Source organism: Arachis duranensis, chromosome 3 (genome assembly GCF_000817695.3).
Source record: "Arachis duranensis cultivar V14167 chromosome 3, aradu.V14167.gnm2.J7QH, whole genome shotgun sequence".
Classification (NCBI taxonomy): domain Eukaryota; kingdom Viridiplantae; phylum Streptophyta; class Magnoliopsida; order Fabales; family Fabaceae; genus Arachis; species Arachis duranensis.
The window spans coordinates 2,210,409-2,232,892 of NC_029774.3; the positions used below are offsets into that span (position 1 = coordinate 2,210,409).

Genomic DNA, 22,484 nt, shown 5'->3' on the forward strand with positions numbered 1-22,484 from the left:
ACCACCTCCATGGACTTTCCTGTTAGAGTGCCTATGTTCCATGTCCCAAATCTCAACCTTTTGTCGCTTCGACCTTTACCTTTTCCTTTGTGAACTAGCTTATTTACCCTCGTCCGTTCACGAAAACGCGAGAACCCTTGCTCATTTAACACTACATCCGGGCACCGATGCAGCGGCTCTTGCTTTGACACCGTACTCGAGCCATACGGCGCGTTACTTCCGGGTAACGACCTAGCTTTAGCGCAATAATGTCTTTGATTCATGTCATGGGGGGTTCGGCTATATTTTTACGTTGGTTGCCGAAGACCTAACACAACCCTCCTCCTTTATCCGGGCTTGGGACCGGCTATGTACCGCAAGTGTAACATAGGCGGAGTTAAAAATATCCCAAAAACAACAATTTACAAAATTGATATACCAAATTACAAGAGTGTACATTTTCTTACTCTAAACACATTTAGACATTTGGTTATAAGTGAGAAACGAAACAAAATTTTTCATGGATGAAAATTTAGTGTACAAAATTACATACATAGCTAATCCATAAAAAAAATTTGTACCATTATTCCAACCCTTTCAAAAAAAAAAAAAAAAGATCTATTAAGAATTTATGATGATGATCTAAGAGTAACATGTTTTTCAAGAGAATGAGTTGCAACAACACCTTGGAAGCTCTTAAGGCTAACTTGGGACCCACCATGACCAATAAGCAAAATAGCAACTTGCAAGTGCCCTGCCTCAACAGCACAATGTAAAGGAGTGTAACCTGCATCATCAACCGCGTCAACCCACGCGCCATGATCAACCAACACCTTCACGCTCTTAATCCGACCCTTAAACACAGCCCAATGCAGCGCCGTCCACCCATTCTGGTCCCTCCGATTGACCCACGCGCCTTCCCCCAACAACCTCTTCAGCGCGTGAACATCGTCCACCCTAGCAGCACGGAATAGCAAGTCACCGAAACGCAGCGTTTCGGCTAAGTGAAAGTGCTTATTCTCTTCGGCTAAAGAAAACGCCGTTTTCCCGAACCGATTCTTAACGTATTTCACGTTCGAGAATTCTAACAAACACTCAACGGCGTTTAAGTTTCCGTTAGAAGCTGCGAAGTGAAGCGCCGTGGAGCCGTTAATGTCGATGGCGTTAGGGTTTACGCCGATGGAAACGCTGAACTCGATTGCTTCGACGTGGTCGTGAATCGCAGCCACGTGAATAGGCGTTTCGCCGTTACGATTCACTAAATTCACGTCCAATTCGTCACGGAACGAGTCCAATAGAAGCTCCATGAAATCGATTCTGTTCATCGCCGCGGCTTCGTGAAGAACTAGGTCAACCGAGTTTTCAATTCGGGTTCCAGAGTCTACCAGAAGCTTCAGAATATCGAAATTCCCGTGCCGAATCGCGTAAGGGATTAAGGATTTTCCCGTTGAGTCTCTGAAGTTAGGGTTCGCGCCGGCTTTGATCAAAACGGCTACGGTTTCTACGTTTCTTTGTTCAATTGCGGGTTTTATAAGGTTCGTAAGTTGGGGCTTTGTGCACTGGGATAGTGAATTGGTGAAAAGCTTGAAGCTTTCGGGGATTTGGGTATGGTGGGTGGTGATGAGGAATTCGGCGACGGTGGGTCCGACGAGGGAGATGGTCAAAACGGCGTCGCGGAAGACGTGGGGGCCAGGCTTGGAGAAGAGGCGGCGGAGGTCGTAATGGTGGGCCTTTCCGACGGGAAGCATGGCGGTACGGACGGTGACGGCATCAGGAGGGTCGGAGAGTGGTGGGTGGTGGTGATGAGTGAGTTGGAGAATGTAATTGGATGATGAAAGTGGTGGGATTATGGAAAAGGGTTTATTGATTGAAAAGATTGATGGGTTTGTTGTTGTTAGTGACACTGCCACTGTCATTGTGTGCATTAGGTTTGTGAGCTTGAAAGTGGAGCTGCACTTTTGTGACTTGATGAACACAACTTCCACTTCATTTCTGTCTGGTTTCACAAGCCTATCCATGTTATTGGATTTGAGGATTTTGAGTTTGTAGATTGTGTTGTTGAGATTAAGAATTTATGGAGAAATTGTTGTTTTATGTTATTGTTGTGTGAGTTTATATGGTGTTTGTGTGTCGGGGGGATTTGAGTCAATGAATTGGATCATTGGATGAGAAAAAAGTGTGCTTGCAGCAATGGAGGCCCTTGTTTTCTTTCTTTATTTGTGTGTTATTTGATTGCTGGTTTATGGTTGATTGTTTATATCTATTGGACTGGTTTTGATTAATAATATATATACGTTTGTATTGTTGTAGCATGCCTGTTGCTTATGGTTTGATGGTGATAAGAAAAGTGTGGGAAAAGGGTGCATTGACAATGAGAAAATGAAGGTGGATGGTGTTTGTGTGTGTTGAGTGTGAAGATCAATATGAGGATGCCATCCATGGATATATGTCATATCAAGACATATTCTCAACCTCAATGCCAACACACAAATATTCTAAATTTTTAAAATAATAAGATTTATAATATCAATTTAATTTTTATATAATTTCAATCTATGAAAGTTTTACATAATTAATTAAACATGTAAAGTCTAAATGCATGAATTTAATCAAATAATGTTTTATATTAATATATTAAAATTAAACTCATAATATTTAAGTATTGAAAAAATATAGGGTACTAATATACTATGTGCCAATTTATTGTCAATAATAATTAATTATTATATTTTAAATACATGTATGAAGAGATACATCTAAAAAATCCATCTATAAAGATACTTTAATTAGACACAGTTATAAAAAAGACATTTTTATTAGACACATTCAGTCATTTACAAAGACACTTCCATTAAATACAATTATAAACAAGAGTTGACAAAAATTGATAGAAATACTGTTAGTAACATACCAGAATTGTTAAGTATTTACTACTACTAATATTAGAATTTTGAATTATATTTGATATTTTAATTCGGATTTAAAGTGTCTTTCTCATTAAAAAAAAAAAATAAATGATATATGTATACTCAAATATTCAGACACTTAAGGTGTATTTGATTTGTATTAGTATTTTTTTAATATTTTCTATTTTTAAGATTTTTTGAAAGAAAAAAATAGTAAACTAATAAAATTATACTTGTTTATTTTCACAAAATTTAAAAAAAATAAAAAAAATAAAAAATGCCCGTTTAATATTTTTTTTTCTCTAATGTATATAGTAGGATGCTATTGTTGTTGACCAAGTGGACAGAGCAAAGACAAGGTAAAATGGTGGGTAGTGTAAGTTAAAAGATTAGAACCAATTCAACTGTAATAGAATATTTTACTATGCAAAATCTCCACTAGGTTGATTTTATTATCATAACATGAACTAACAATCTAGCTAGCACGTTTTGTGCCAAGTGAAGACAAGGAATCTAATGTAACCCTCAAAAGATATTCTGTTATGTATACTGTTTTTGGCCGTATGTGAATACAAATACCAACTCTATTATATTTGGATTATAATGGCTACAACTTCGGAGAAACATTTTACGAAAATAATTTATAATGTGGTCGTAATCAGCAACCATGCGTCATTTACTTGTAAGTTTTAGTCATAAAAAATTGCCCCATGATGTTTAATTCAAATAAAAATCAAACTACTAAAGTGAAAGGAATACTTTCAATTTTTATTGGGTTCGTCTAGTGGTTAATTTACTAGTTTGCTTAAATAAACATCAAGAATTCGAATTTTATTTTATGCATATAGTAATTAATTGGTCGACAATAAATTTTTAAATAGAATACTGACCTGTGACGGATTAATAATTGTCCTGCCGTGTTAAAAATATCATAAAAATCCAAAATAAAAAAAGAAATCAAAACATCATCCACCTTATTGTGTAACATAACACACAAGTGTTGCTGTAACAATTTTCAATTGCCATATAAGAGTTTGTTAGTATTTTAATTTATTGTACATTAATAAAGATGATGAAATGAAAGCAATAGCAATTAAGCTGACATTTTTGAAGAAATTAGAACTTTGAGAACATCATATTATCTTCAAATAAGTCTTCAATGGCCTGCTTAATTAAGCCTTAAGCCATTCATAAATTGACTAAGAAACAGATTGTCTAAATTCCTAAATAATATAGGTCTTTGGTGGCTATGTAATATAGAATGTCTTGACTCTTGTGGTTGCTACATTTTTCTTTAACTGAATTTCCACGATATTTTATTTAGAGAAAATGCCACTCCCTCCCTGCGATATGCTAAAATGTCACTTCCCTCCCCTCTATTTTATAAATGTACATTTTTCTCCTTTCTAACTTTTAAAAAACCTCCTTTTTAATCCATTTTAAATTTTTTGTGTTAATAATGTTAACTTTATCCATTTTTAATGAAAAAAAAATAAATTATTTTTTTAAAAATATCCATTAACAAAAATTTCTTATCACTGTTAATATGTATAATAATTAATATATATTGATATTGAAAAGTAATCTTACTAAAATTTTTTATTTAATGTTAAAATAATATATAGATATCGAAAAATTAATAGTAAAATATAAACAAATTGTTAACAAAAATTTTGGTAAAATTATTAAAGGGTATTTAAAAAAATAACATAATTATTAATTTTTTTAAAAATACAATTTAATCAATAAAAAAATAATTTATTAAAGAATATTTTATTAAGCAAAATTTAATAATAAAAAATAAAATTTTTGCTAATGAATATTTTTTTAAAAATAATTTTTTCTTAAAAAATGGATAAAGTTAACATTAGTTAATACAAAAAGTTTAAAATGGATTAAAAATGAGGGTTTTTAAAAGTTAGAAAGGAGGAAAATGTACATTTATAAAATAGAAAAAAGAGAAATGTCATTTTAGCATCTCACAAGAGAGGAGAGTGAAATTTTCTCTTTTATTAATAGAATACCAATACCACGTGCACGCGACACATTTATGATTTATCATATATTTCGTACATGACAAAGCACAAGTCAATATAAATATATATACGTATGCAAATAACGTTTGTTTTCCAAGACGAAAGCCTGAAAAAATTTTAGGAAAACAACTTTATTTTAAAATAATATAAATAATAAATTTAAAAAATTAATTTTAATTTTAAATTAATTGAATTTATTTATATTTAGTAGGCTTGAAATATAGTCTATCATTGGCATTCTTCACAATCTTTGTCGTCGTTTATATAAGGAAATTGAAACCATATATGTTACGACCAATATACAGTATAAATACTTGAATAGTATACAGAATTACAGATACACTCTATTATTTGAGGTTATTGTGAGCCGTGACGACAGCAACACAAAAGACATTTCATGGTCCAACACTCCAACATCATCACCTTCTGCTTCCGTTGGAGCGACGTGAAGACGACGTCGTCAAAGCATGCGACGAGCCACTACTCGATTCTCCAATGCCGTACAAAATATCTGACAATTGGTTTCCAATATCGTCGGGTAAGAACCGTATTGCCGAATCAGACCCGACCCTATTCTTATCGTAGAACTCGCCGTACTTGGAAACCAGCTTCAAAGCTATCGACACTTTGATTTCGTCTCTCAGTTTCGGGTCGGGTACAACCCACCCGCTTTGTTTCTTGCAGGCTTCGTGAAACGCTGTGTTGAAGCTAACGAAGCAAGCCTTAGCTTGCTCCGCTGAGATCTCCGCCGCGGGATTCTCCGGCAGCGAAGTGAGCACGCTGTTCCACCCGACGCGCTCGTATTTGGCTATGTATTCCTTCGTCTTCGCTTCGTGCTTCGCCATCCACTCTTCACCGAGGAGCAACCCTAGGTTCGATTTTCGAACCTTTTCTACTACGTAATGCATGTTGTTAGCGAGGAATAGGTAAGAAAGCGCCACGTCCTTGTAGCGCTCCGCTTTCACGTCGAGCTTGCAGAGAACCACGAGGATCAGCCATGCGATTCTCTCTGAGATTGCCGGCGACGGTACCGTGGAGAAGGACGACGACGTGCTATCCTCGTGGATCGGGCTTCGGTAGAAAGATTCCGGCAACGGAGACTGTGGATAATCGGCGATTATGTCAACGAGGACGCCGCTATAATCGGCTAGGAGAGAGATGTAGTTCAACACATAGCCCGTGATTGGGTGTACTCCACCGCCGGGAATCGTCGTCTTGCACGGTTCCTTCTGAATCGCCGATTCAAATTCCGATAGCATCGTCCTCACGGCGTCGCCAAGCTTCACCAAGGAAGTAACCGCCTGCGTACGGACTCTGGCGGTTGATTCGAAGGAGAAGATGGATTCGATCTGCGGCCAGTTTTCCGAGATCGCTTGGTACATATCGAGAGTCCTGAACATCTTCTCCGGCGTTTTCTTGCACTTTGCAACCATTTCCGGGAATCCAAACAGCATCATGGCGCCGTCTCTAGTGATCTCAGCGAAGGAAGACTCCGCGATCCGTTTCTCCGGCGCGGTGGTAGCGAAGACACTATCGCAGAGTATCCTCTCACCGTTGAAGAGAGTTCCGACGGCAACCTTCATCGCGTTCAGCCAGTGCTTGATCTTCAACTCAACCACCTCCCAATCCATCTTCTGGAGACGCGAGAAGCTCAACTGCTCCACTCCAAGATTGTAAAGAGCTTCATCAACGATCGATTTCCTCACCAACACGTAAATCCTAACGCACTCTCTTCCGTAGCCAGTGGAAATCATGCAATTCGCGATTCCCTTCAAATCGTTGACGGCAAGCATGGAAGCTCTCTCGGCATCAGCGACTCCTTCTCCGGCAAGTCGAAACTCGTCGTCGGAAACAATCTCATCGATATCAGAGAAACTGTTCTGGCCGAAATCCGTTGACGAACGGTTAGAAACGGTTTCGGAGCGGTTAGAAACGGTTTCGGGATCGAGGTATTCCCTATTGACCTTTAAGATCTGGTGAAACTCTCTCTCAAGAGTTTTCATTGCGATTTGCATGAGAGACTGTGCTCGAAGGAGATAAGCAGAGGAGGGATCCTGTGCGACGAGGTACTTCATAGCGGCCTGTAGGCCCTTGACGGCGTCAACGTAGTGTTTGGCATCCAGGCGTGTTCCGCTGAAGAGTGAGCTAGAGTTTGAAAGGCGTGAACTGACGGAGTTATTATTGTTATTATTATAATCCCACTTGGTTATAAGTGACTCCGCCGTATGGATGTTATCGTCCATAAGGGTGTCGGAGAAGGTGCGAAGAGGGGAGGGTGGTGGTAGTGAGTAGTGACGTGGCGGATGATGAGAAGGTGAAGGTTTGAAGAAGATACTTCTCATTCCTTTTCTCGGCATTTTGAATAGCTTCTCTTACTGCTTGCTAGTAGTATTACGATTTTTGAGCTTTCAGGTTTGAGTTAGGAGAACAGAGCGGGGGTATTTATAGAGCGAAGAAAGGATTAGAAAGAAATAAACAATACAGAGGTTGATAAATGATAACTTCATATTGCCTTCAACGGCGTACGCGTATATACGTACGACTATTATTTTAGGTAAAAATTCAGTTACTAAAATCGATTCCACTTAAATTTTTATTATTATTTTGTTGTAAAAATGATAATTGTATACCATATAATAAATTAAATAATAAATTAATTAAATATGTTAAATTATTTAATAATTAATAATTTATTTTTAATATATTTTTTATACATATAATTAATCTAAGGATTTATTTTTTGTACAAAGTTAACGTGTGTAGTTAGGGATGTCAATGGGGCGGGGCGGGGGCGGGGGATGCTTCCCTACTCCCCGTCCCTGCCCCCAGAATTAATCCCCGTCCCCGTCCCATTCCCCGTCATGGGGGGATAATTGTCCCCATCCCCGTTCCCCGCATTCCCCGCGTTCCCCGCGGGGCCCCATTCCCCATCTCCCTATATTTAACATTCATATGAAAATTATAGTAAAAAATATCAAAAAAATAAAAAAACAAACTAAAAAATATTATTACAAACACACAAACATATCTTATCTAAGATTATAAGTCCAGAAATACAACATAGCAAATCATAGTCCATAAAATAAAATCTTAAAATGCAACTTCCATTATAAAGAAAGCAATAAAACAAAGTCTTTAACATCAAATATTCTTTCATTGTCGGCATAAAACTTCCAACAAACATCTCCATGTTCTCTGTTAAAACAATAGAGACAAATATGTTAACATATAGTGATGAGAATGGAAGCAAACACGCAGACGCAGAAGTGGAGAGGAGAAGGACGCCGTGCCTGAGGAGAGAGAACGACGCAGTAAAGCTGCTAGGGTGACGGCGCAAGAGTGGCCGGTGGCTAGCTGTGAGGGTTTTGAAGTTTGAACAAAGTGGAGAGTGAGTGAGTGATTGGAGTCTGGAGAGTTGGGGTTTGGATGGGAATAGAGAGTCAGAGAGGGTGCAACAACAAAGGTGAGAAGGGAATATAGGGTTAAGATTTTTTAATGGGTGAAATTACTAAAATACCCCCTATGTTAGAAATAAAGTAAGAGTATTTAAGTAAGTTTAACAATTCGGGGAATTATCGGGGATGGGGCGGGGATCCCCGCGCCTGTCTCGGAAAAATTTTGCTCCCCATTCCCATCCCCACGGGAAAAATTCCCCACCATCGGAGCCCCCTTTGGGGCGATCCCCGCAGGGATCCCTGCCTGCTGGAGATTTTTGACACCCCTATGTGTAGTTATATTATTATTATGTTTTGTTTGACTCTGCTATCTCACTTATGATGATTGAACAAAGAAGACAGTGGCAAGTTGAGCAACCAAAACCGACCTGCTACCTAAGTACAATTAGGTAATAGGAACAAGACAGAGCCACAAACTTACAACAACACTTGTCAAAACTCACTAACTTCTCTTCAAACCTCAACTTTGGTTTTCTTTTTCTCTTTATCTCTATTATTGGTGGCTCAAATTCATTGAGAAATTAATTAAAGACATTAAAAAAAGGAAAGTAAATATACATATATTTTTGTTTTCACGTATCTTCTAACCTGACAGGTTAAAGATTAATCCATCGTGATATGGAGATCTATTTAAGAGTTTGTCGCTCTCGTTATTTTGGTGTGCGTACTCCGAAAACTGCATATATTTCGTACGGTAATAATTACTGAAAGCTAAATTTGATGACTGATCATTTAATTTTCACGCACTTTCCTTCTGCCTTCTCTTTTCTCATTCGCTTTTGGCGGCACTTGTGATTGAGATTTATGCAGTTAACAGCAAAAAAGTCTTAAAAGATTATTGTTACATGATACATTAGTCTAGTTTCTCTTAATTAACGCTGTATAAACAAAAGAAAAATTAGTTTATATTGTATGATCTTATCTCTCGAGGCTGGATACATATAAACTTACTCTTTTGCGATTGAGACGGCTGCTATGAAAATCATGTTGCATAAATAAACTCTTAGTTGTAACAACCTCATATTCTTATGTTATCTTTTTAGTTTGGCTCCGGTTTTGATGTTTTTAAAATGCCTAGACTATTTTTTAGTGAAAAATTCTATTATATAAATTGAAGTGGTATAAAGAGAAAATAAATTTTTTTATAGTTATTTTTTATTATTTTATTATTATTCAAAGTATGGGTTCTACATTTTTCAATCTCTCTTTCATTCCATAAAAAAAATCTGTAAACTTACATATTTATCATATAATTCACTTTTTTTAGTTTTATTTATTAATTGATTCTTTGTATATTATTTGATTTTAAAATTTATTCTATATTTTATAAATTATTATTTTATTATTTATTATCTGTCTTGTTTTTATATATAACTCTATTATTAATAATTTGATGTTCTATTAATATTTATCTTTAATTTCTATTTTAATTTTATCTTTTTCAATCCTAATATTAATACTTTTTTAATTTATCATCGACCTATTTTTCAATTGTCTAATTATATATATAATTGCAATGTTTATAATTCATTGTGATTATCGATTTGTTACGTTGCAGCGACCTTAATCATCGTTTATCAATCACTAGATACGTGTTATTTGTAGTGGAAAAATCATAATTTGCAAAAAAAAATTCTATTTAAATAATCGATTAGATACTGAATTGAAATTCTTGTTTTTTTTACAATAATCGATTGTTTTATGAGCAAAAATTCAGTTTTTTTCCTAATTAATCGATTTTATTACTTATCCAATTGATTAATTGAGAGATCTAATTAATTGGTTGAATTATCTAATTGATTTGCTGAAGAAAACAATTAATTAGATATTTTCAAAACTTATTCTTTTTTATATAAATAGCAACTAATTGATTGTATTTATAACAAATACGCTTTAATTTTTTTATATAAATTCTTTTTAAATAATTCTCATTATTTCTCCTTTTTCTCTCTGTAACAGTTCAATTCAAAAGAATAATAAACATTGAATCTTATATTCAGATAAAGTCTCTAATTTTTTCTTGGGTATTGAAGCAACAAAATTAACACCTACATCTTATCACCTATCTCAAACTATGTACATAAAAGAGGTTCCAATTAAAGATGGAATGGAACAATCAAAGGGTACTCCCACTCTTATGGTTACTACGTACTGTTAATAAGCTTATTTCCTTTCAATCTTTAATTTGTTAAGGATGGATTCTTACTCACCCGATACATAATAATAATTTATACATATATTATCTGTATGCAAAACAATGCTTGCGTTTAATTTCATCCATTGAAAAATGATCATTTTCCTCCTTTCAACTGGTAATTTTTTAAAATTTACTGTGTCCTCTTTTAAGGGAGGTTCCGTTGACTTATATCATTTCGTATTTAGCTATATTATATACTTCTATCAAATTGTTACTTCATATCATTTTTTGGTTTAATTGTAAATTGATATATTTCTTCTAAAGTCAAATTTCATGTATGAATCTTCAAATGAGAAGTTGCCGGCAAGTACGGAAATGAATATACGATCGAAACATTGCTAATCAATTATATTATACGATCATGTTATTTTTAAATATTATATTATTATTCATATTCTGGTCTAAAACTGTGATCGAGACTCAAGTAAGCCAAAAAGGTCTAATCCAAAGGTTGGCCTTACCACCTAATGACCTCTCATGAAAGAGGTCGGGATCGAGATGAGCCGAGATAATACTTATTCCAAAAGTAACTGTTTCTAAAATCTCTCATCCACTTCTAGAAGTAATATCCCAACAATCTTAAGATAAAAAGATGGTTATCCACTTTTAGAAGTAGAACTACTCCAATGGTGATTATTGAATCACCATTATAAATACACTGACATACTCAGGTAAAACTAAGTTCTAACACTCTAAAAACCTGCTTACCCCTTACTAACTTAGACATCGGAGTATCTTTGCAGGTACTACCCCTCATTCTCTTACATACACAACTTGGACAGCGACTCTCAAATATAAAACGAGTCAAAGATTACCTTCTATTGATGTTTGGGCCAATTCCTCAAACCCAATTCACCTATCTCAGATTACCTACGTAACAATTATATTCCACAATATATGGCTGATACTTTCTACCGCAATAGCAACATAATACTAGTTTTGTAGGAGTCTTTTTATATTTTTAAAATAAAAATTAGAAAAATGGTGTCATAATTTTTTACTAGGGTTTCAGACAAGCAGTTATCTTACTCCCTTAATTAAATTTGTTTTCTCCTGTCCTTTATGAATTTGTATTTTATAATACAAGAAAGGGCATATAAATTTTTCAAGAATTTAATTATAACTTATAAACTATTTTTAAATGATTAATTCAATTATATATTTCATTAATTAGAACTCACACTATATAGGAGACAATATGGTTAAAATATGAATTTTATTTTCATGTACTGAATAATTATTTTTTAAATTATTTAAATATATAAATCTAGCTAATTGAATGATTATATAAATTTGTTTATACTATTAATATATTAAAATTAAACTATTAAAATATATATTTAGAAATGTTAACTCTTGTAATAATATAACTAGCTACTTCAAATATTTTATGGATAAAATTTGATTGATCAAACATATATGTTTGTCTTCTTGGATAAGCCAGGCTAACTCACATAAGGCGTGAAACACTTATCAATTAATAAAATCTTGATGATAATATTTTTTAGCATATAATCGACATCTTTGTTACGTTCTTTATATGCAACAAGATACTATCATACATCACAAATCATTTACAGACGGTGACTCATCATTAAAAAGTATATAACTAACTTTTAATCGCAATTTGCGTATATTATTATTACTATTATTAAATTTAGAATGACTCGGTACGTTGTTTTTGTTACGCCGTAAAGTCTCAAATTGTAATAAGTTTGAAACAAGAATTGGATACTTGCAACAAGTTGCGTTTAAAGTTTTTCTTCTTATGATTGTTTAATTTATTGACTCACTTCTTAAAATTAAAAACTTTGTCGGGCTACTAATTAAATGATGATCCATTATGTTATGTTCGAGTCAATGAATTTCTTAAGAAAAATATTATTCATGAATTAAGATTCTCATCAACACTCGTATAAAAAATACGGTTGATATTAATTAATTGTGTATTTAAATTATTTTTTAATTAATAAAACAAAAAATACGTGTTTAATTATTAAAAAAAATACTAATGTCAAAATAGTATTTATTAGACATAACAAAATTGATTTTTTTTTCATGGGTAATAATTAGATACGTTCCTGCCTTATGGCAGAGTTTTTAATTTGTCTAGCTATGAGTGTGTAAAACACACTTAATTGAGATTTGATGTGTTTGCAATTTGCTACTTAATTTTAATTATCTTTAAAAAGCCCTATAATTATATTAATGTTTGTTCAAATATGGCAGTTGCCGCCAGCATGTTGCGTTGTTATTAAGACCTATAACAATAGCGATGTTGCATTATTAGCAATTAGTAAAAGTAAATAACCTCTTAATTACTTTTGTATCTGAAAATTTCAAATTGTACAAGTTGACATTTTAAAATTGCTAAACAACTCCAAAACATATGTGCTTTGTATGAATAACACTACAAGTAGATATTCTTTAAATATTGTTCTTTATTCAGCTTTTAAATGAAAGAAAAAATAAAAAATAAATAATTTTTTAATTTTGTGAACAATTAGTACGTATATTAACACAAGTAAACAGTACATATCTTTAAATTAATTTTCAAATTCATCAAGCTCCAAATTTCTAAGTTTTAACTAAACTCAAAATCTCATATTTTCACCCAATTTAAATATTGTTGTTAAAATTAATCACATGTATACTTTTTCATCATCATATATATATAATGATCATTTTATATTAATTTATTATTTTTTATTGGTATTACAACATATATATTTGGAGCCAACAAATTATAGCTCAAATAAAATTCCTATCTTCACCTAAAAATCTCATGAATTAAATATTTTGTAAGGGAGAAAATTTAGGAATTGGGAGTTTAGCTGAGTTTTCACCTGAAGTTAATCGTTTTTCTTTCGTCCTATATCATATTCTTTCCATTACATTTGTATATAGAGCAATGTATTAATAGATATTAATAATATGATTTATTTATTAAATGTCTGGTTGATCAACATTTTCTAATAATCCCACAAAGAATTATACGCGGGTTAATTTAGTTATCGAAAGATTAAAAATTTCATATTGATTCATAAAATGTACAATTATGAATTATAATAGTTTTTTTGTGACACATTATTATCGAACTAGCAAAAAGAACAATTTAATTCACTATTTTCGAAGACCAAATTGATGCGCAAACATTATTATTAAATTAAATACACTATTGTTTAACGAAGCTGCCTTTAAATGATGTTTGTTTGAATACTTAGTCGTATGTGGTTATATACATTGTTTATAAAAGTAATTTTATTATAATTATAGATAAACATGTTATAAATGTTTGTTAACTTTTTGGATAAGCTATGTGACGAGCACTTGATTCATATAATTAACTTCTGTCAATTCCCCATAAAAGATAGATGCCATTTATTTCTTTTATAGTTCCTTTCTTTCTCCATGAAAATTATGTCACATTTGTTCACCACTTCATTGTACCCTTGTACGTACCGGAGTTTATAATTTAAATTAAAGGACTTAGTAAAATATGATGAATTAAAGTTAATTACATGATGATTCAATAATATCATTAATATAATATGTTAAATGTCTAATATTAGCGGTGAATCATGTTTCTAATTAGACAGTCAAAACAATAACAGAAAATATATATTAAGCTTTAACGTATATATATGATGGTATAGGCTGATTATCGTTACGTGTATTAGGTGTATAACTAAAACATTTCCTTACGTAGTATAGTTTCAAGTCTAGATTAATTGAATTAATCTCTAGCTATATTTCACGTTGTATTAAATTAAATATTGAAAGTCAAAATGATAAAGTTTTAATATGATCAAGTTATCAACTCACCTATACTAGTTGAGATCATTTACGTGGAAGCTTCCCTTATTTGAAAATTGCAATCTTTTAGAAGCCTTCGGCGTCATTGTGATAACTATGATAAGGCCATTACACACTCTTTTCAATTTTTTTTATTATTATTAAAATAAACTTACATACATAATTGTTATTTTAATCCATGTTAGTTATGTTGTCCTATCCGTACACATTGTTGCATGTGGTACAGCTTGTACGGCTCGTTGACCAACAGAAAAGGTTGCTTCTTCTATTTGCATGTTGATCATTCATTTTGAATTCATGATTGTGTGTTAGTTGGATTATTATTTTAATGTTCTTACCTTGTTCTGAGTTTTCAGGCCCTACTATTAGATATGAAGAATATTGATATATTGATATTTTTCTATGATTTTTTAAATAACTACATTTCGTATCTATCAAAAATCAATTAACCAAATTAGTTAATTATGTAAAAAATATATTGAAATATAAAATGATAGTGATCTTATATATTAAAATGAAGATGTTTTTATATAAAGATAATAACTAAAAATTCTTAGATTATTAACACATTTGAACGGGATGAATGGGCTGCTATGACTATGAGTTACTCACAAGGTTTGCTTGTTGCTACTTGTGTTATATGGTCAAAAGGAAAATTGCATTGTCTAATATTATTATATTTGCCGTCCAAGTACAAAACAAGACTAGGCTCGTTATGGACGGCTATCTTTAACAATGTTCTCCCACTAAACTCCACATTCTAATGGTTCATCACTAAACATCATTCTATACATATACCTTTGCCAGCATTTGCATAACCTTCTTCTGCTAAAGCCTAACCCTTTTTAGCTGTCATTGACAAGGTCTTCTTAGGTTCTTCTGCCTTTGAAGACCATCCATGAGGTGATCATACGAGATCTACATATAAACAGTTTCTCTGTAGATATAATACATAACAAAGTACAATGGCATTGTTTGATTCATGTAACCGACCACACTTAGTGAGACAAGGCTTTGTTGTTGTTGTTTGTTTTTATTATAACAAAAATAAATGAATATTACGAGGGAAAACATTAAGAGACTATACGTCAATTCCTTTATCCCATACTTTTAAATTCTGATGGGCCTCTAGTATTTCTCTATTACGAGGCACTCTACATGTTGTAGCTTGCATCGGGTAATTTGCAGCTTTCTTTCATTTTGATTATGATATGAATCACATTTACAATGACTGACTTCTAATAATTGTATATAGCATCACATGGCCGGAGTTGAAATGTGTACTTGGGTTGAGAGAGTAATCAAACAACGTTCAAAGGGAGTAGTTATTTTGCTGTCATAAGACATAATACCTCATTTAGAAGACTAATCAAACAAACAATGATAATACTCTCTTTCAACAGTGTTTGGAATGTTTGAATATTATATTGACTAATAAAGTTGTAATGACAAAGATGCAAGCTTTGACTAGATTAAAACAAAAAAAGAAATTGTTTTGCACAAAAGATTCATGAAGATTTAACAAAACTTTGAGAATTTCGTCAAGTAACAAGGAGAACATTACACCTTAACTGCATATTTTCTCAATGGGAAGTATACTTCCTTCTTCTTCTCACGCTCCGTCTTCAAAGAAGCCTATAAGAAATGCAAAGCATAACCATGTTTAACTCTATGACCCTAAAAATCACTAGTAATGCCATTTATATCAATATCTTCCCAAAAATTCAACGCAGGTTAAGTGGTATATGAGCCTAGATATAGTGTTTGCCAGAAATATACAACAGCTCAATACGAAGAGTGTCCATTGTTGTAAGCATTGTTCAAAATCATTGCAAGGCATGGCAGCTTAGGATATTAACACGGCTTAAACGAACAAGCGCAAAGTTAATTCGAAATTTATTCCCATTAGAGAAACTGATCCCTCCAATAAGCATATTAGAAATTTGAGAAAAAGACAAATAAGTCCCTAATCTTTTAATTCAAAGACACATAAATCTCTAACCAATTGAAAATACAAAAACGTTCTTGACTTTCTAAAAGAAAAGACATTTAAGTTCTTTTGTCTAAAATATATAGGATGTGTGTGGTTCAAGTATTACTTTGTTACTCAGATTCCATTTCCATGGGAATCAAATATACCCAGGAAAAATGTGGAAATTGAAAATGATGGTATTTTGATTCACTAAAATCAAACTTGCTTGGAAATAGCTTTTCAAACTTTGAACCAAACATGGAAATATGATATTCCCATGTTAAAATTCCTAAGAATTATTTATAATTTCCCCAATCACAAACACCCATAAGCACAAATTGGTCTCCGGAGAGACTTAAATATTTTATAAAGTGATTAACCTTTTTTATTTTTAATTAGTAGGTGACATATTTGTCTTCGGAATAAAAAGTACCTATTTGTCGTTTACTCTAGAAATTTTATTGATAACAACTATCCGACGAAACAATTCTCGAGCCTAGAGAATAAAATTTTGTTCAGAAACTAAACCCTAAACTCTATTCTTTAAACCCTAAATCCTAAACCTAAACAAAGTAGGATCTGAAACTTTTTTAACTAATTTGGGTCTTTAGCTTAATTGAACAACAATGAGGAAAAATTGAGGGGGTTACGGTACCCGGTGCTTGGTGAGGCGTCTTCTGATAGCTCTGGTCTTCTTAGGACGCAGATCCAAAGGCAGATACTTCTTCTTCTTCTTGTAAGCTTCCCTCAGCACCGACTTTTGCTTCTGCGAAATAACCGTCAACACCTGCGCTATCGATAACCGCACCAATTTTCTGCATCCATTCAGTTAATTAACGGAGTCAGTGAGCTAGTTAGTTAGAAAGTTAGTTATTCGGTTAATGGAGTTAGTTAGAAAGCGCACATTTTGGAGAGCTTGTTGGGTGCTCCGCCAGTGACCTTGGCAACACGGAGGAGTGCCAGCTCAGCTTTCAGATCCTTCAATTGGCTCAGAAGCTCTGCTTTCGTTTTGTTCCTCAGCTCGTACACCTTCAATCTCGCTTTTCAATTCACACAAAAGAGACAAAAAAAATTAGAATCGAATTGAAGGAAGAATTTCTATGTTTTAGTGTTAGTAGCATTCCTCTTCTTTCATAGTTCATACCCATTGCAAAGTTGTTGATGCTGCTGAAACCGAAAGCGAATCAAAATTCAAAACCCCTAATTGCAATGCGCTCTGGTTTTTTCTTCCGTAAACTAAACCCTAGTTTGATTGAAGTGAAGTTAAAACGTGGATAATGGGCCTCGTTTTTTGTCACAAATTATGGGCTTCGTTGAAATTTTTTGTTTTATTGGGCTTAATGCAAGGTCTCTTTAGAACACCTAACTTACATGTATCCAATAGTTACAAAAAAAAATGTATGCAAATAGAATGCTGTGTTTTTATTTTTATAACTCAAATAGTATAGTTTCGGTCTCCTCATACTCATTTAAGACATCGTGAATTTGTATCTTCCTATCTTTGATAAAACATAATATTTTTCTTAGCTCCCCAGTTGATGACTTATTCTTATATATTGTTAGATATCAAACTGAGTCAACTCAATATCAAAGGGTAAGTCAAAGACTTAATTAGTTTATTAGTACATAATTTGATGCTTGATATACAGGTATATGAAATGATATAACGTTCAATACAACACGTATATATGGTCCATATGTATGTCTTTTTTTTCTTCCCTTCAACAAGTTGAATTTTTCCAAATTCATAGTTGAAATATTATACTCCTCAAGATTATTAATATATGTATGTAAATTACAAACCTTTAATCTCATTGGCAAAGAAAAATAAATTAAAAGAATCTAAGAATGATGCATCAATAATTGAAGGTGGTTACACCCTCTAAACTTTGTTAATTCCACCTCTAGTGGTAGTAATCATTTCACACCAAAATTCACCACAATTTCTTATTCCCAATCACTAAAAGAATATATTAAAAAAGGTTAATAAGATATATATCTTAATCTTCCAAGTTGAGTGGGACCCTAACACATACATTATAGTCCTCTATAGATAGATTCAGCTACTATAACATACTAACATAGCATAAAAAGGCCATTGCTTCTTCCATTATTATTATAACTACTCTGTATTTTAGAACATAACAGAACACACCATGAAACTAATGGATCTGTTTTGTTCTTCAAATTCTTCCACAGCAACCTCAAGCATGCACCAACATCATCATGGTTCTATGGTACCAAAGAGGAGCAAAAAGACCCAGTTACCCAACATTGTTCTCCCTTGTTCATCTTCTTCTTCCCAATTGATACCACTGAATCCAAAGCCCAGAAAGAGTACTAGTCGTTGTTCATCATCATCGAACATGGGTGAAGTAGTGATGAGAAGACATAACTCTGTTGAACTTAGAGACTTATATACTACTAGTGGTTCATCAAGAAGATATCTCCTTGCTACTGACACCATTCAAAGGGTTTCTGACTCAGCTAACAACTCTTTGGTTCTTTCTCATGATAATTATAAGCCCCACCAAAGAGATCATCATCTTCTTAGATCATCTTCTGTTCGTTCAACAAACCAGGTTTCTCATCTTTCTTTAATTCACTTCACCTCCACTACTCATCTATCAATGCATGCATACAAAACCAAACACTTCTTGTGTGTATATATATATATATATATATATTATTTTCATAGTTTAATTTTGATGCATGTTTTATCCGTTCTTTTGAATAAGCATTCATACAATCAAAATAAAAGGCAATTATATTTTTTGATAATGTAACGTTATGTAATTAAATGTATGTGTAAAATTATTTGAGCAATGCTAGGGGCCAGCAGTTTTATTGAATTTTGGCCAGCATGTAACCAGCAGAGGAAGGTGAGCCATTGGATGAAATTTCACACCAATCTCACACCATCAAATCATCATTGATGGCTAGTTGATGACTAACAATCACAAAAATTGCTGGCCCCCTAGACTTTTCCAAATTATTTTACAACATTTATACTAAATCAAAATTAAACTCTACTTATAATATTACTTTAAACTGACACACAGCATAAATATTTTCAAGTAAAAACATTAATACTTATTATATTAAATAATTTGATAAAACATATGAATACCCAACTCCACCTCTGAAGATTATCTCAAAAGAATTATGAGGCTCTTAAAAAAAATACTCAACATTGACTTTTTTTGGCACAAGGGCTAATTAATCCTATAAAAATAAAGTTCACGAGTCGAGTTGGATATTTTTTTTTTGTCAAGGCCTCATTGTCTGTCGAGATAATTGTCAGAGATGTTTAAGATTTTTTCTCTAAATTATATAACAATTCTTAACTATTATTGCTACTTTACTTTTGAGTTAATAGTAATGTGAAAGTAAAGCAAGGTTGCAGGTTGTGGTATTGAGGGTATCATTGCACTGCAAAGCATGCGAAGGAAAACTTAGAAAACATATATCAAGAATGGAAGGAGTGAGATCATTCAGCATAGACATGGAGACAAAGAAGGTGACAATCATTGGTGACGTCACGCCATTAGGGGTATTGGCCAGTGTTTCCAAGGTCAAGAATGCTCATCTCTGGCCATATCCATCCACCACATCATCATCATCATGATCATCATCATCACTATCTTCTTCTTTCTTATTTATTTGTATCATCATCACCACTTCTATGAATAATCTCATTTTCATTGTGTCCAAGCTTATTAAGTTATTGTGACTATATATATATAATCATTTCTCCTTCTATCTCATGTTCATTCCAATAATAGCAGAACCACTAACCTAATTTTTGGTTCTTATATGTTAGAATATAATTAGAATCAATGAGGATCAATTAGTATTATTTAGTATATCTGAATATTTATTTTAGGAGATTACGTCTTTATTATTACGATTTTTTTAGTACCTATAAATACCTTTTTATATTGTATCATTCCAGACAACTTGAATAGACAACTAAAATAGATAACTTGAACAGACAATTTAGACACAACCCAAATAATACACAAAATATTTTTCTCAAATTTCTCTCTTGTTTCTAATAATATATAATGAGTTTAGTTGAGAATCAACTGGTTTAAGGTTTAAACAGGAAATTACTTTATTACTATACTATTATGTTTGTTGATAATATAGTATAGTCCAATTGAATTTTTCTTCTCTTTCTAAAAGTAAAGAGAATGATATATAGGTTATAATCATAATAGTTGGATTTAACTTTTATAATATTTTGATATTACGATTTTAAATGAATCAATCGATTTTACGAAATTTTTACTAAATTGATGATTTTATAATTTAAATTTTGTTAAAATTTTATGTTTTACGTACTTAATTTATTTGTTTGATTTTACGTAAAATTTTAATTTTTTCTATTTTGCTTATAATACAAAAAAAAATTATTCAAAACATTCACTTTATAAAAAGAAAAAAAATATGGGGGTCTCAATTCTCTAATAATAATAATGATGGTGGTGGTGAACGAGTGAACCTTACAATGTAAACATAGATAACCCAGGAATTCTTGTTGTGGGGCTACATTTATGCACACGAAAAAACATTGGGTTGATGGAATATATATGATTAATATATAGCTGCACTTTTGGGGTTAGTTTTGGAGACAGGGTAATGCATGCGAGGCATATATATAGAAGCCAGCACTAATAATTTAATAAATAAATAAACTTTTTGGTTCAATTTTTCTCTTTCGGCTAATCAACCATGTTCGTCCAATGTTTTGGAATTTGGTTTTGGTGGGTCTCACAATTCATAAGAAGCCCGGCCCACTTATCCTTTTTAATGTCCACTTATTATATCATCATATTATGGAGTATAAAATAAACATTTTAATTTTAATTCATATATATTGTTACACTATTTAGTATTTACGTTCTAGTAATGTTCTTTTTTTCTGAAACATCCAAAATGGATGTCAATTGATGGACACTAAATAAAATAATTGAATATGATCAAAGTTGAAGAAATTTCAAATCTATCTAACATGATTGAATTGAAATATTCACAATTAGATCTCACCACCTAATTTTAAGAGTAGAGATTCATTTAATTTGATAATCTCAAAATCAAATGTTGGAAGGCTTGGCTTTATTTTTTCACTTTCTATATTCTATGGTTCTCTAAATGTTAATGAAATGATGATAATAGAGTATATATCCTTTTTTTTTAATTTTCTATGGTATCTTTTAAACCAGCAATCAATGATTAATTTATTATAAATTTGAGCTTTGTTTAAGAGTTTGTTGTTGACCAATTGGTTACTATATGCATAAGACAAGATTTGAACCCTCGACACTTCACACTTATTTAAGCGGACGAACGAGATCATTCAATTTACTTTATTAATTTTGGATTTTTTTTTTTCGCGCTAGCTAACTTAAAAGACAAAAGGCATTTTGTGGAAATGAAGAGAAGAATTGAAATTATATCCATATTATGTGCATGATTTTCATGCGCCTTTTTTATTTGCATTATTTACTTTGACTAAATCGTGGAGGGCTATAAAACGAAAAGGGTTATCATTAACAAAGTTGAAAAGCAAGGAGCACTAATTAGATTATTTGTAATGTAATAAATAAAATTTTAGCGGGAAAATTTTTGTATTGGATCGCCGCACCATCCACTATATATGGATTTTGCAAGAATTATATTGATTAGATATAAATATATAATTTGAACACCTCTTATTTTATCATTTAATTTTTGAAATTAAATTAAGTTAACTTATTTCTAATATAATATAGGAATCTATATTATGATTATTAATGAGACTTACCGATAAATGTCCAGCACTAATTTTGGATCACTTATAATCAAAGAGATTACACTAGAAGAATCCAGGTTTTTAGGATTACTACTCTAGCTTAACTCCTATGTCCAAAAGATAGAATTTGTCTAGAATTTAATTGTTTAGCATAGTTGGAATGAATGCAAATTGAATCTCTTAATCTTAATAATAATATTATGGAAAAGTATATAAAACCAACTCTAAATCAGTCAAGAATAGAACAACTTAATTAATTATAAATATAGTAATTAGTTTTATTTATTTATGATTTAAAATATTGGTTATTAAATGTTTTACCACAT

The 22,484-nt window shown here is 32.2% G+C and overlaps 4 protein-coding genes across 5 annotated transcripts; 1 reads left to right on the forward strand and 3 right to left on the reverse strand.

Annotated features, from left to right (window-relative positions):
• Nucleotides 1–400: 400 nt before the first annotated feature.
• On the reverse strand, nucleotides 401–2,367 carry LOC107476890 (protein VAPYRIN-LIKE). Its single transcript, XM_016096827.3, has one exon. The coding sequence runs from the start codon at nucleotides 1,995–1,997 to the stop codon at nucleotides 609–611; it is 1,389 nt and encodes a 462-aa protein (XP_015952313.1). The 5' UTR covers nucleotides 1,998–2,367; the 3' UTR covers nucleotides 401–608.
• A 2,813-nt stretch (nucleotides 2,368–5,180) lies between these two features.
• Nucleotides 5,181–7,349, reverse strand: LOC107476888 (exocyst complex component EXO70H1). The gene has a single exon (XM_016096826.3). It carries the CDS (start codon nucleotides 7,276–7,278, stop codon nucleotides 5,341–5,343), a length of 1,938 nt encoding a protein of 645 aa, XP_015952312.1. The 5' UTR covers nucleotides 7,279–7,349; the 3' UTR covers nucleotides 5,181–5,340.
• A 7,877-nt stretch (nucleotides 7,350–15,226) lies between these two features.
• Nucleotides 15,227–17,612, reverse strand: LOC107476887 (60S ribosomal protein L35). 2 transcript variants are annotated; one of them, XM_016096825.3, is made up of 5 exons: nucleotides 17,506–17,612; nucleotides 17,266–17,401; nucleotides 17,017–17,176; nucleotides 15,956–16,024; nucleotides 15,227–15,307 (listed from the first exon to the last, which is right to left on the reverse strand). In XM_016096825.3, the coding sequence occupies exons 1-5, from the start codon at nucleotides 17,507–17,509 to the stop codon at nucleotides 15,242–15,244; spliced, it is 435 nt and encodes a 144-aa protein (XP_015952311.2). In that variant the 5' UTR covers nucleotides 17,510–17,612; the 3' UTR covers nucleotides 15,227–15,241. The 2 variants fall into 2 exon arrangements, with proteins under 2 accessions (XP_015952311.2, XP_015952310.1); XM_016096824.3 differs by lacking the exon at nucleotides 15,227–15,307 and adding an exon at nucleotides 15,525–15,722.
• An 843-nt stretch (nucleotides 17,613–18,455) lies between these two features.
• LOC107477152 (protein SODIUM POTASSIUM ROOT DEFECTIVE 3-like) lies at nucleotides 18,456–20,121 on the forward strand. The gene is made up of 2 exons (XM_016097118.2): nucleotides 18,456–18,943; nucleotides 19,768–20,121. Exons 1-2 carry the CDS (start codon nucleotides 18,518–18,520, stop codon nucleotides 19,987–19,989), a joined length of 648 nt encoding a protein of 215 aa, XP_015952604.1. The 5' UTR covers nucleotides 18,456–18,517; the 3' UTR covers nucleotides 19,990–20,121.
• Nucleotides 20,122–22,484: the final 2,363 nt, after the last annotated feature.

Excerpts from the sequence above, each read along its gene's own strand:
- LOC107476888 (XM_016096826.3), bottom strand. The coding sequence starts at position 7,278 with ATGCCGAGAAAAGGAATGAGAAGTATCTTCTTCAAACCTTCACCTTCT.
- LOC107477152 (XM_016097118.2), top strand. The coding sequence starts at position 18,518 with ATGAAACTAATGGATCTGTTTTGTTCTTCAAATTCTTCCACAGCAACC. Across the intron at positions 18,944-19,767 it reads CTGTTCGTTCAACAAACCAG|GTTGTGGTATTGAGGGTATC; the intron begins GTTTCTCATCTT and ends GCAAGGTTGCAG.
- LOC107476887 (XM_016096825.3), bottom strand. Across the intron at positions 16,025-17,016 it reads GACGCCTCACCAAGCACCGG|GCTTCTTTGAAGACGGAGCG; the intron begins GTACCGTAACCC and ends CATTTCTTATAG. Across the intron at positions 15,308-15,955 it reads TGAGAAAATATGCAGTTAAG|ATCTCGTATGATCACCTCAT; the intron begins GTGTAATGTTCT and ends GTTTATATGTAG.
- LOC107476890 (XM_016096827.3), bottom strand. The coding sequence starts at position 1,997 with ATGGATAGGCTTGTGAAACCAGACAGAAATGAAGTGGAAGTTGTGTTC.